At 39.9% G+C, this 12,068-nt stretch overlaps 1 protein-coding gene across 4 annotated transcripts in view; it reads right to left on the reverse strand.

Annotated features, from left to right (window-relative positions):
* Nucleotides 1-4,017: 4,017 nt before the first annotated feature.
* The window catches only part of srgap1b (SLIT-ROBO Rho GTPase activating protein 1b), a 43,698-nt gene continuing 35,647 nt past the window's right edge, over nt 4,018-12,068 (reverse strand). Inside the window, exons 16-23 of one of the 4 annotated variants that reach the window (XM_073872774.1) lie at nt 11,793-11,898; nt 10,494-10,718; nt 9,504-9,583; nt 8,257-8,313; nt 7,396-7,570; nt 7,076-7,210; nt 6,620-6,980; nt 4,018-6,265 (exon numbers count right to left, since the gene is read on the reverse strand). In XM_073872774.1, the coding sequence (XP_073728875.1) occupies nt 5,849-6,265; nt 6,620-6,980; nt 7,076-7,210; nt 7,396-7,570; nt 8,257-8,313; nt 9,504-9,583; nt 10,494-10,718; nt 11,793-11,898 (1,556 nt within the window). In that variant the 3' untranslated portion in view covers nt 4,018-5,848. Of the gene's footprint in view, nt 6,266-6,619; nt 6,981-7,075; nt 7,211-7,395; nt 7,574-8,256; nt 8,314-9,503; nt 9,584-10,493; nt 10,719-11,792; nt 11,899-12,068 lie in introns of all 4 variants that reach the window. The other 3 variants (XM_073872772.1, XM_073872780.1, XM_073872779.1) reach the window with 3 other exon arrangements.

The following is a 12,068-nucleotide window of genomic DNA, read 5'->3' on the forward strand; positions in this document are numbered from 1 at the left end:
CAGCGATAATGATGACTTGATTTATAAGAAATGTAAAGTCAACTGTTTAGATGTGAGTATGGCCACAAAGACTGATATTAGTCATAAGAATATTTATAAATCTAAAATGACTGCAAAAAATTATAATTTCGCTCACATAAATGCAAGTGGATATGACAAAAAAAAACACTCAGGGTCTCAAAATCCTCTCGGGACATAAATTTAACTTTCTACGAATGAATGCAGCATCATCATCTACAGGATCCTCTATAAAAGGACATGACATTTTAGTCACTTAAACGGTCTCTGCACCTAAGTATATAATATTAGCTTTACAAGTCATATCAATTTACTGTTTTAATTATTTAGTTGAAAGTTTAGTGTAATATATAAAAATATAAAGTAGTAAGTTTAGATGACTTGCACTGGCAATTTTATTATGACTTAAAAACAGCTAAAATAGTTTTACAGTGTACATAATAAAAATGTGCACAATGAATGAATGAACTAAATCAACTAACAAGATTAAACACCGCTACTGCTTTAAAAAAGGGGAGGAGACCACAAGAAACTCTGAGTTTACAGGATAAAACCTGCTCCCGACCAGGTTAGGTTCAGAGAGAAAGTTACCCCGTAAACAGAATCATAAGTATAAGTTACCTCTCCTTCTGAAACAGGCTTGACTTACCCCGCTGTCTCAGGTTTAACCTACTACTTATTCTGACTCTGAGTTTTCCTCATTTCAGGGTTAACATACCCAGAGTTTTTACTTAACCACCTTTCTGAAACAGGCCCCTGATCTCCGGGTCTGGCGGCTGGCGCTAGCACTTTTAGCATAATCCATTCAATCTGATTAGACTATTAGCATCGCGCTAAAAAATAACCAAAGAGTTTCAATATTTTTCCTATTTTAAACTTGACTCTTCTAGTTACATCATGTACTAAGACCGACGGAAAATTAAAAGCTGTCAAGCAGATATGACTAGGAACTATACTCTCCATATCTGCCTAGAAAATGACAACTTTTAATTTTCCGTCGGTCTTAGTACACGATGTAACTACAGAAGAGTCAAGTTTTAAACAGGAAAAATATCAAAACTCTTTGGTTATTTTTTTAAGCGCAATGCTAATGGTCTAATCAGATTCAATGGATTGTGCTTAGCTATGCTAAAGGTGCTAGCGCCAGACCCGGAGATCAACTGAATGGATTCCAAAACGGTAAGAATCAAATATTTAACTCTAGGGGAGCTGGAAAATGAGTATATTTTTAAAAAAGTGAAATGTCTCTTTAATTCTGGGTTATAAACCATGGTTGCAAAAACAACCCAAAAGATATTTTTAACCCAGCATGTGTTCTGTCCAAAATTTACCCAGTATCGGTAAAAAATAACCCAGCCATTTTTAGAGTGTACTTATCCATTTAGCCATAATAACCTAAAAGTCTAAGAGTCTGGGCCTATAGTGACAAATATCTGGAAAAATATGAAAAAATCATAAATGTAAAAACTACTCGTATAAGAAAACGTTCACCAGTTTATTAGGTACATGATGGGAAATGATACACTATGGGAGGGTTTCCCGGACAGGGCTATCCTAGTCTAAGACTAAAATGCATATTTGATTTGCCTTACTTTAAAATCACCTAGCACTGACATATCTCAAATGTCTCAAGATGCACCCCAGTATTGTTTTTGTAAGGTTTGTTTGTAAAAACCACTTAATGTCCTCGGCCTGGTTTCACAGACAAGGCTTAGTTAAAGCTAGGACTTAGTTTAATTAAGATGTTTACCATATTTTTTTGGTCTATAAGCTATAAGTGGTTTTTTTTCATAACTTGGCTGGTGCTGCGTCTTATAGTCAGGTGCGCCTTGTAAGTCAGTACGAATTAACTGACATTTATGAGGCAAGAGACAACATTACCGTCTACAGCCGTGAGAGTCTGCTATATACTGCTTCTGTATTTATGTAATTTAATGGATTCAGTGATGTGGAATGACGAGTATGCGAACTTCACGCTTGTTTGTTCGGTTAATTTAGCCTATTTAACCTTCCAGGTAAGTTCTGTATGTTATGGTTTATCATTTAAATAACTGATAATATTACTTTAATGTACAGACATCTATTCAGCCTGCTGTTCTGTCTGCTATTGTTTAGTTGAATAACTCGCCTTTCCAGATTAAATGTCTGTTCTTCGGCTTGGATTTTTGGAAATAATTTTCTAAAATATGTTATTTCGTCTTAATGACGCATTTTTTAATGATGCGGCTTATACTCCGGTGCGGCTTATAGTCTGGAAAGTACGGTAAGCATTTTCTACACTGTAAAAAAATTCCATAGAAATTACAGTGTTATTGCAGCTGGGTTGCCGGTAATTTACCGTAGATTTAAATTCATGTTATTTACTGGCAACATTTTGTTCAAAGTTAAATGAACATTAAGCATTTATAAGTCTTTGTCTTTACAGAGTAAAACTAAAAAAACAGCATCAAGCAAAACATTCTGGTAAACAAAATCTGAAGCAAAAAACAGAAAAAGGTTGATGATGATTTCTGGTTTCCAGAATGCTTTTCATGAGGCTGTTATTGTATAGTTTTATTCTGTAAAGACTTGTTAATATTTAAAATTGATTTAACTTTGAACAAACTCTTGCCAGGAAATAAGAAATAATTTAAATTTGCGGTAAATTACTGGCAACCCAGCTACAATAACATTGTAATTTATACGAATTGTTTTTACAGTGTATAAACATGGCTTAAATAAAGACGCTACTGTTGTGTATCTTGAGACAAATCAATGGCACTGACATATTTTAACATCTGTCAGTGCAAATTATTTTTAGCTGAGACAGCTCAAACATGTGTTTTAGTCGAAGATAGTCTCAGCTTTGTCTGTGAAACCGGGGGCTAATATTACTAAGACCTAGTCCTGGATGAATCTAAACCAGGTCCGGGAAACCGCCCCAATATAGACAAAAGTATTGGGATGCCCTCTTCTAATAAAGAGGGTTGACTACTTTAGTCATTTCATGAGCACAAATCCTTACACTACAGCATCATATTCTACAGAATTGTGTAGGCTACTCCTAATTTTATAGCAATAGTTTGGACAGGACCCTTTTCTATTCAAACACGACATTGTCCGACTCCCTATGCACAAATCAAGGTTTTAAAAGAAATTGAGCCAAACACTCATCTCCCAAACCCATAGATGACTTATATAGAGGCACATTCCTTTTTTTCGGAGGAGAAAAATCTTTTCCAAAATTGTTGAAACAAAGATGAAAACACAAAATTCTTTAAAATGGTAATGTATGGCAGTGCATCCCTTTATGGCCCACCCAAAGAACATTAATGACAAAAAACACACTTAAATTTTGAATTAAGCAAAACATATTAAATTATTCAGTGACCAGCCACTTTTTAGTGTTTGTTCCCCCTTTGAAATGTAAACAATGTATGCGAATCTGATCCACACGTCAGCTTGTACAGTCTAAATGTTGTTCACTGCCCAGCTCCATGCACAGAGACGCTCATTTCACCCTGACAGCAAGACCCGGCACTCGTGGGTTAATACAAGCGACACAGTAGCCTATCTGTACAGACATGAAGCTAAGATTCATCCAAACAGTAGCTAGGTTTGTCTAAATGGGTCTAAAAGTCGCTAGATGTAGCAATAAGGTCGCTAAGTTGGCAACACAGTCGCTGAGTTGGCAACATTGCTTCAGCCAATCCCCTTTTTTTGAGCAAGTAAACCCCACCCACTGATTAGCATACAAGTTGAAAATGAAAACCAATAAATAAAAGAGAACATAAAATTAAAACTGAATTTACATTTTAATTAGGGGTCAAGCCCTATTGTATCTGTTAGTTTTCTTATTATTTATTCTTCTTCCTATCCCCTTGCGGTCTATGGCAGCCCATAGAACCGTACGTAGGAAAGTTATGAAATTTGGCACACTGATAGTGTACAGTCAAAATATTATCCACAGCAAACTCCAGACCAACTGTGCTGTATAGCATTACAAAAAACATGACACAATTAAGACATATCAACTTCCTTTATTTCAAAGACATTCAGTTTCGACACGTTTTTAAAATGCACTGAAACATGATTTAATGCTACATGCCAATACAGTCCTATACATGAAAGTGCGACATCACAATGGATTAAATGTACATATTTATTATTCCTTCAGATTATTAAACATTTGGAAAGAGCTCTAGCTTAATTATTTAACTTGTGGAACGACTTTTCAGAAAGCGACAGCAGCACACACCCTTGGCAGACCAGGCTCCTGCATTCAACGTGTTTCCTGAAAGGCACTTTCATGTCAACACAGATTGTGTGTGTGTTTGTGGACGGAGTGGCGGTCTTGCAGGTCGCTTGGTAAACGGACAAAAGGTTGATACGGGTAAACCAGCAGGTGGGTGCGTATGTGGTCGCATGAAAGAGTGCCAGTAGAAGGCCTACACGTTGAACGAATACACCCGGAATCGATAAACAGGTAAAAAATGTAACGCATAGAAAACGTAAGCGAGAAGCAGTTGAAAAAGTGAAAAACAATCATTCTGTTGAGTGTATAAAAAAGTGAACAAAGGCTGTTTGGTAGACGCAGAGCATTGTGTTATCATCATAAAACAATGTCCTCCGAAGTTTCTCCTCCATGCATATTTACACACAGACTAAACGCCCTCTTTTACACACACGCAAACACTTATAAACACTTATATGCAGTACTCCAAGCATGAATTATCCATCATCTTGCACAATTTTAACTGCCCTCTATCATACAAAGCTCCACCACATCACACACACACACACAAGCCTGTTTAACATGAATGGTTTGCGTGTTGGAAAGAGGGTCTGCCATTGATATCTTACACACACACACACGTACATTGGAAGCACAGGGGACATTGAAATTTAAGGATTAAAAATTATTATAATCGTCCGTTAGTGAAGCAGCAGCAGAAATTTTACATGAACGACCTGAGGGAGGGCGTGGCCTAGCGGCAGAAGTCAATACATGCTACACGCTTCCTGCAAACCTCTATAATGTCGTCAATTTCTTCTCCATTTCTTATTGTAAAATGGATACGTTCAACTCTGTAATATTTCGCTTGGTTCATGTTTGTCCACGTGATGTTAAAAGTTCCCTCCCACGTCGTCCAATCAGGCTTCAGTGTTTCCATGGTAAAGAGGGAGGTTAATCAGGTGATCAAGGCTTGGCGTGGTACAAAAAGTGAAAAAAAAATGTGGAACATTCATTAAATACATTCTGTGTTCCTCGGTCACCTTGTTTCCCGTCGGAAGGCTAGCTGGGTGGGTGTCTTGAAAAAAATTACATTCCTTATCAAATCCCATTAAGTGAATAACCATTTTCCCAATAGGCACCGGTATTTCTGTAAATTATTAAAGAAAGCAGCAGCAACTCATAAGAACGACTCCACGCGCAATCCTCTGTGGTAGTAAGGCCTAAGAAATCAAAGCACTCGAAATACATTGCACTCAATGGAAAGTCATCTGATCTACATCTCCCCCCAAAAAACTGTACTTCCTGTACAGACAATCCCAAACAGTGTCTCTCCGCTGTCTCTGAATGTGTTCCTCATTAATGTATCTACACACAGACACAGTAAAGTCCTATTCACTTAGAGAATACACACACACACACCACCCTGACGACACGTTAATGGATATAATATCATAGACTAACTCTAACTGACCATTCCGCATGTAAACTAGCTATCGGCCGTACAATCATGTCATTATTAAGAGATTAACCCTGTTTTCTTTCTACAGTCTTGACCCATAGTCAAGGTCAGTCTTAAAACCCTGTTTGCTTCAGTTGGACCCTTTGGATCTTGGCTCACATAGTGCCAGATTTGTCACTGCCGAAGCTCGAAGGGGGATTTTGGGCTTGCTGGGAAGGAGGTGGGTTGACTTTTGGCAAAACGGGCGGTTTGGGGCGTAGGGCGGGTGGGCGGAGCGTCACTCCCATTCGGGGCGAGGCAATGGGCTTGAAGGTGGCCACCGGGTCGTTGGAGCGTCGGGATGAAGGACCAGGCAGTGGGGGGAGAGACGGCAGGGGGCTTATGGGACTGAGAGGACTCGGGGAATCAGAGGGGCTGGATAAGCTGGAGGGGGTGGAGCCGGACGGGCACGACGGGCTGGTCTTCATCTGCTCGAGCGTGTCCAGCACCAGGTCAGGAGCTGCGGTCTTTCCATTCTGCCTTTCCATCTCACGCAACTCATTTAAGGCTATATTCATGGTTTCCTCTAGGTCCTGTAGAAGTGAAAGAGAGTAAACTGTTTGCATCCAAGCAGGTTTGTGATCACACTAGAACATCTCATAGACATTGCATCACCAAAATAAGTTGTATGGTTTAAAAAAAATGAATAATGTGTATTTTGTTACATCGTTATTTTGACATTTTCGTGACCCTAAAATCTTGTGATTAGTGACTCAATCTCAATCTATTAATGAGATTAGGAGCATCAAAGTTTGATTGATTTTCATTCTTTGACTTGATATCAAGGTACACATACTAAATGGGTCACATATGGAAAAATACAATCATCAGCATAATCCTAAGAATCACAACTAGGAAGTTATGTGATTCATCCACATGTAACAAACCTTGGCCATAGTGTGAGGGTTTAACGTCTGCGTGCGTTGCACAGGTAACCCACAATGCAGTGTAGATGGAGACTGGCGTATCGGAGGACTCTCTCGTTCCCGTTCTCTGCGCAGGGATTCGTGCCGGCTGATATTGGCATTCACTGTGCCGTTCGATGTGCCATTGTGTCCCGTGCGCCTGTGGTGCTCGGGACTGTCCAGGGCACAGCTGTTCCCACGCAGCAGCTCGCGCGGGCTAAAGTGCCCCGTTACGGTCACAGTCACTGGGGGGGAGCTACGTTCCATCCCATTGCCATGGCAGTGACCGTCACTTAGGCGACCAGGGACCCGGCGCAGAAGGGCCTCCGTCCTCTTTCTGTGTCTGAGTTTTGAATAGAAGGAATAAATTGAAAGTCTTGGACAAAAGCATTCAGGAGGCTGATGAACATCTACATGTTTGTGTGTGACAGAGCTCACCGGCTGATGAAGGTCTCTGGTATTCTTGGTTCGGTCGGGGACGTCAGAGATCGTCTGGAGCTCACTTCATCTGAAGGTGTGGTGCTGGTCTCACTGTCTGTTTTCTGGCTCAGTGTATCTGACATGGCCTCATCTCTGAAATGTGTCATAAACGTATCAATCCATCAAAAAACAAGCTTTAATTTTAATTATAATTATGCATTTGGCAAACACTTATAGTTTGAATGCACTGTAAATCGCTTTGCATATTTATTACCAGTGTGTGTGCTGCTCAAATGAATTTGGTCATTTTGATATGACCTCAGGACAGATAAACTCACTCTTGCAGTGTGACATATTGATGTGGTATCAGTCCATCAATGCCATTGTGACGTCCCTCCCACCAATCTTCAGACGCTCTCTGAAACAGTAGCAGTGTGGCGCCTTTCTTAAAGGTGAGCTCCCGTCCAGAGCGCCCAACGTAGTCAAACTTGGCTAAGGCCTCCACGGGTTCACCTTCTGAAAGAAAACCAAAGAAATTCAGCCTTACTAGGTTTAGATCATGAATACAAAGTGGCATGCTGTTACAGAATAATGTTTTCATTAGAAATGCAAAGGATTTGGTTGTTAGATCTTGTGTTTCTGGTGTAGATGTACACTCACCTAAATGATTATTATGAACACCTGTTCAATTTCTCATTAATGCAATTATCTAATCAACCAAATCACATGGCAGTTGCTTCAATGCATTTAGTGGTGTGGCCCTGGTCAAGACAATCTCCTGAACTCCAAACTGAATGTCAGAATGGGAAAGAAAGGTGATTTAAGAAATTTTGAGTGTGGCATTGTTGTTGGTGCCAGACGGGCCGGGATTACTGGGATTTTCAGGCACAACCATTTCTAGGGTTTACAAAGAATGGTGTGAAAAGGGAAAAACATCCAGTATGTGGCAGTCCTGTGGGCGAAAATGCCTTGTTGATGCTAGAGGTCAGAGGAAAAAGAGCCGACTGATTCAAGCTGATAGAAGAGCAACTTTGACTGAAATAACCACTCGTTACAACCGAGGTATGCAGCAAAGCATTTGTGAAGCCACAACACGAACAACCTTGAGAACGATGGGATACAACAGCAGAAGACCCCACCGGGTACCACTCATCTCCACTACAAATAGGAAAAAGAGGCTACAATTTGCACGAGCTCACCAAAATTGGACAGTTGAAGACTGGAAAAATGTTGCCTGATATGATGAGTCTTGATTTCTGTTGAGACATTCAGATGGTAGAGTCAGAATTTGACGTAAACAAAATGAAAACATGGATCCATCATGCCTTGTTACCACTGTGCAGGCTGATGGTGGTGGTGGTGTAATGGTGTGGGGGATGTTTTCTCTGCACACTTTAGGCCCCTTAGTGCCAATTGGGCATCGTTTAAATGCCACGGCCTACCTGAGCATTGTTTCTGACCATGTCCATCCCTTTATAGAGACAGAGCGCAGCGCGTCATAACCTGAAAACCACGCCCACCGGGGGGGAAAGCAATCCAACCGTCTCCATTGACTTTGTATTGCGAGAAGCCGCCTCCTTGTCATTTCTGGCTCATAACAAAAAACTGAATAATGCCTAAAAGCTGCTGTGTGACAATATGTACAGCTAACAAGCCAAATAAACCAGAAATAAGTTTTTATAAGCTGTCGAGCCGTAAAACCCAGTCTTTAAGGAGAATAAAGTGGATCGCCGACTACGTTTCCCCCTATTGGACGCAGTTTTACTAATAGGAGTACTATGAAAAGTTGCCTGTTTTCATTTTTGTGTCTTTAAACGCTCGTTTTTTTTGAAGTCGACAGCTTATAAAAACTTATTTCTGGTTTATTTGGCTTGTTAGCTGTACATATTGTCACACAGCAGCTTTTAGGCATTATTCAGTTTTTTGTTATAAGCCAGAAATGACAATGTGGCGGCTTCTCGCAATACAAAGTCAATGAAGACGGTTGGATTGCGTTCCCCCCGGTGGGCGTGGTTTTCAAATTTGCATAACTGCGCTCTGTCTCCATGACCAACATGTACCCATCCTCTGATAGCTACTTCCAGCAGGATAATGCACCATGTCACAAAGCTCGAATCATTTCAAATTTGTTTTCTTGAACATGACAATGAGTTCACTGTACTAAAATGGCCCCCACAGTCACCAGATCTCAACCCAATAGAGCATCTTTGGGATGTGGTGGAACGGGAGCTTCGTGCCCTGGATGTGCATCCCAAAAATCTCCATCAACTGCAAGATGTTATCCTATCAATATGGGCCAACATTTCTAAAGAATGCTTTTAGCACCTTGTTGAATCAATGCCACGTAGAATTAAGGCAGTTCTGAAGGCAAAAGGGGGTCAAACAGTATTAGTATGGTGTTCCTAATCATCCTTTAGGTGAGTGTATACGTGCATGTTATTATTACCCTCCTCGCTTGTCTGTGTTTCCGTCCCTCCATCCTGCTCTCCTTCTTCGAATGCTCCCGGTTCACTGTAGGGACTTTCACTGCAATAGAAATACATGCCATTAGGTGAGATACCAACCAATCATAAATACATTTTTTACACTTTTCACTCAAATAATTTTGTAGATAATATAAACATTTGAAAAGTGCTAAATTAAAGTGTTATCACTAGTGGTCTCAGACTTTTGAACCCCACCGTATACAGTACATTAAAGGGGACATATCATGAAAATCTGACTTTTTCCATGTTTAAGTGCTATAATTGGGTCCCCAGTGCTACTATCAATGCAGTAACTTAGTTTTGGTAAACCATTCTCTGCAAGCATGTGATAAAATAGCTTATTGAAATTTGGATAATACCACCCCTTAATCTGCACTATCCAACCACGGCACTGCCATTTAATGTAGAGATCAGCTCATTTGCATTTAAAAAGACACACCCAAAAACGGCACATTTTTGCTCACACATACAAAGTGGCAATTTTAACATGCTATAATAAATTATCTATATGGTATTTTGAGCTAAAACTTCACATACATACTCGTATTTTACATCTTAAAGGGACACTCAACTTTTTTTGAAAATAGGTTCATTTCTAGCTCCCCCATTGGTCTTAGTACACGATGTAACTACAGAAGAGTCAAGTTTTAAATAGGAAAAAATCTAAACAATTAAAAAAAATTTAAATAATCTTTTAGAGCGTGATGCTAAATTGTCTAATCAGATTCAATGAATTGTGCTAAGCTATGCTAAAAGTGGTCCCGCCAGACCCGGAGATCAGCTGAATGGATTCCAAAATGGTAAAAATCACATTTTTTACTTTAGGGGAGCAGGAAAATGAGCCTTTTTCAGAAAAAGTGGAGTTTCACTTTAATAAAGTCTTGTGAAATGTCCCCTTTAAATAGAATCATATAGCAACACAACATTTTTTAAGAAGCATAAACACTCACCAGTACTCAGTATTGCTCATGCATTTCTCATAAACCGGACCCTCCAGCTCTTTGGTGTCAGGGAAGATGGTCTCATGGTGGATGATGATGGTTTTGATGATCTCGTTGACGTGTGCCTGACACGAAACCTGGTCCAGGAGGTCTGGGGTGGGCATTAGAGTGGGACCGAAACAAATCGCCAGGTTTCCAGGGTCCATCATGTTCTCGTCACTGTACTGGGATAAGCTTGGAACGGAAATCAAGAATAAATATTAGCTTAAAATAGATGACACATTTTTAAATGTTTTTTTTGTGTGTGTATCATAATTACATGTAAAAGGAATGTTTAAATAGTGTTCATATTTAAAACAGCACTGCTAATGCAAAGCTACAGGAACACAACTACAATTATACTTTCCCAATCACAGTGGATCAGTCAGATCTTTTTCAGTGTATGACTCACAAAATCCACATCGCACCTTTTCTCTTCGCACCTTTACCCAACACTCTCTCTCTCTCTCGCTCTGTGTGTCTGTCTCTCATGCCATCTTTTACCATCTCTCCCGGCACAGAGGTGGGAGCGGATTTAATTTCCGGTGTGAAAATGGATGCTTAGTTTAGCTGCATTTATACTCAATGAGACACTTGAGCTTTGCTATTGAGAGAGCGAGTTTGTCTGTATATTGTTTGTGGGTTTGAGTACAAACGTTTATGAATATTTCATAAAAAGTACGTGGGTCGGAGGTTTACTTAGCTGTACTTTGGGGACAAATCTGTCCCCAAAAGTCTGATAAATCTGTCAAAGCCTCCATTTGGAAAGGTATTCACGCTTAGAAATAATTCATAAAGGGAGTGAGGGGCAAGGATAATTATAACAATCAATAAATGGTTCCTGTAGCAGAGTTGGTAGAGAATTGTGTTAGCGGCCCAAAAGTTCCCAAGGAACACACATACTGATAGAAATGTATGGCTTGAATGCACCTGTGGATAAACCCATCTGCCAAATGCATAAATGTGGTAATTGTTATGTACAGACACAATTCAGTTTTCTATCTGTAAAATAACTAGACATCAGAAATCCCAAAATTTAAACAACTAGGAAACATTCGTTATTGGTTATATGTTTTTACCCAAAGCATCTTATAAAGCATTAAGGCTTTACATTTGATCAGTATGTGCCTTCTCTCGAAGTCGAACCCTGACCTTTAGGTTGCAGGTATCATGTTCTAACATTTACCAAGCCGCTATGTAAAGCTTCATCATTAGTTATAGTAATACATGTGTGGGTGTGTGTGTGTGTGTTCATGTAAACACACTCACTGGTTGAGGAATGCAAACAGGTATCTCATGACCACCAGCGTTGGACGGGGCGTCGTTGTCAGGATCTTTCGGATGGAGAGGGCTCTCTCATACAGATTCTCAGTTCCTGTTGAAGGTTTATAAACATGTCTCATGTGCTCAAAAAGCCAGGGACTCTTGTATATACACATGAAAAGACACCAGCTGTCTAAATTCCCCGGGAAGCCGGAGTACTTAACGCTGTCATTTCCCAAACACCATTTCTCTCACCCGCTTCCTCTCATACACCTTTCCTTC

Source organism: Misgurnus anguillicaudatus, chromosome 1 (genome assembly GCF_027580225.2).
Source record: "Misgurnus anguillicaudatus chromosome 1, ASM2758022v2, whole genome shotgun sequence".
NCBI lineage: Eukaryota > Metazoa > Chordata > Actinopteri > Cypriniformes > Cobitidae > Misgurnus > Misgurnus anguillicaudatus.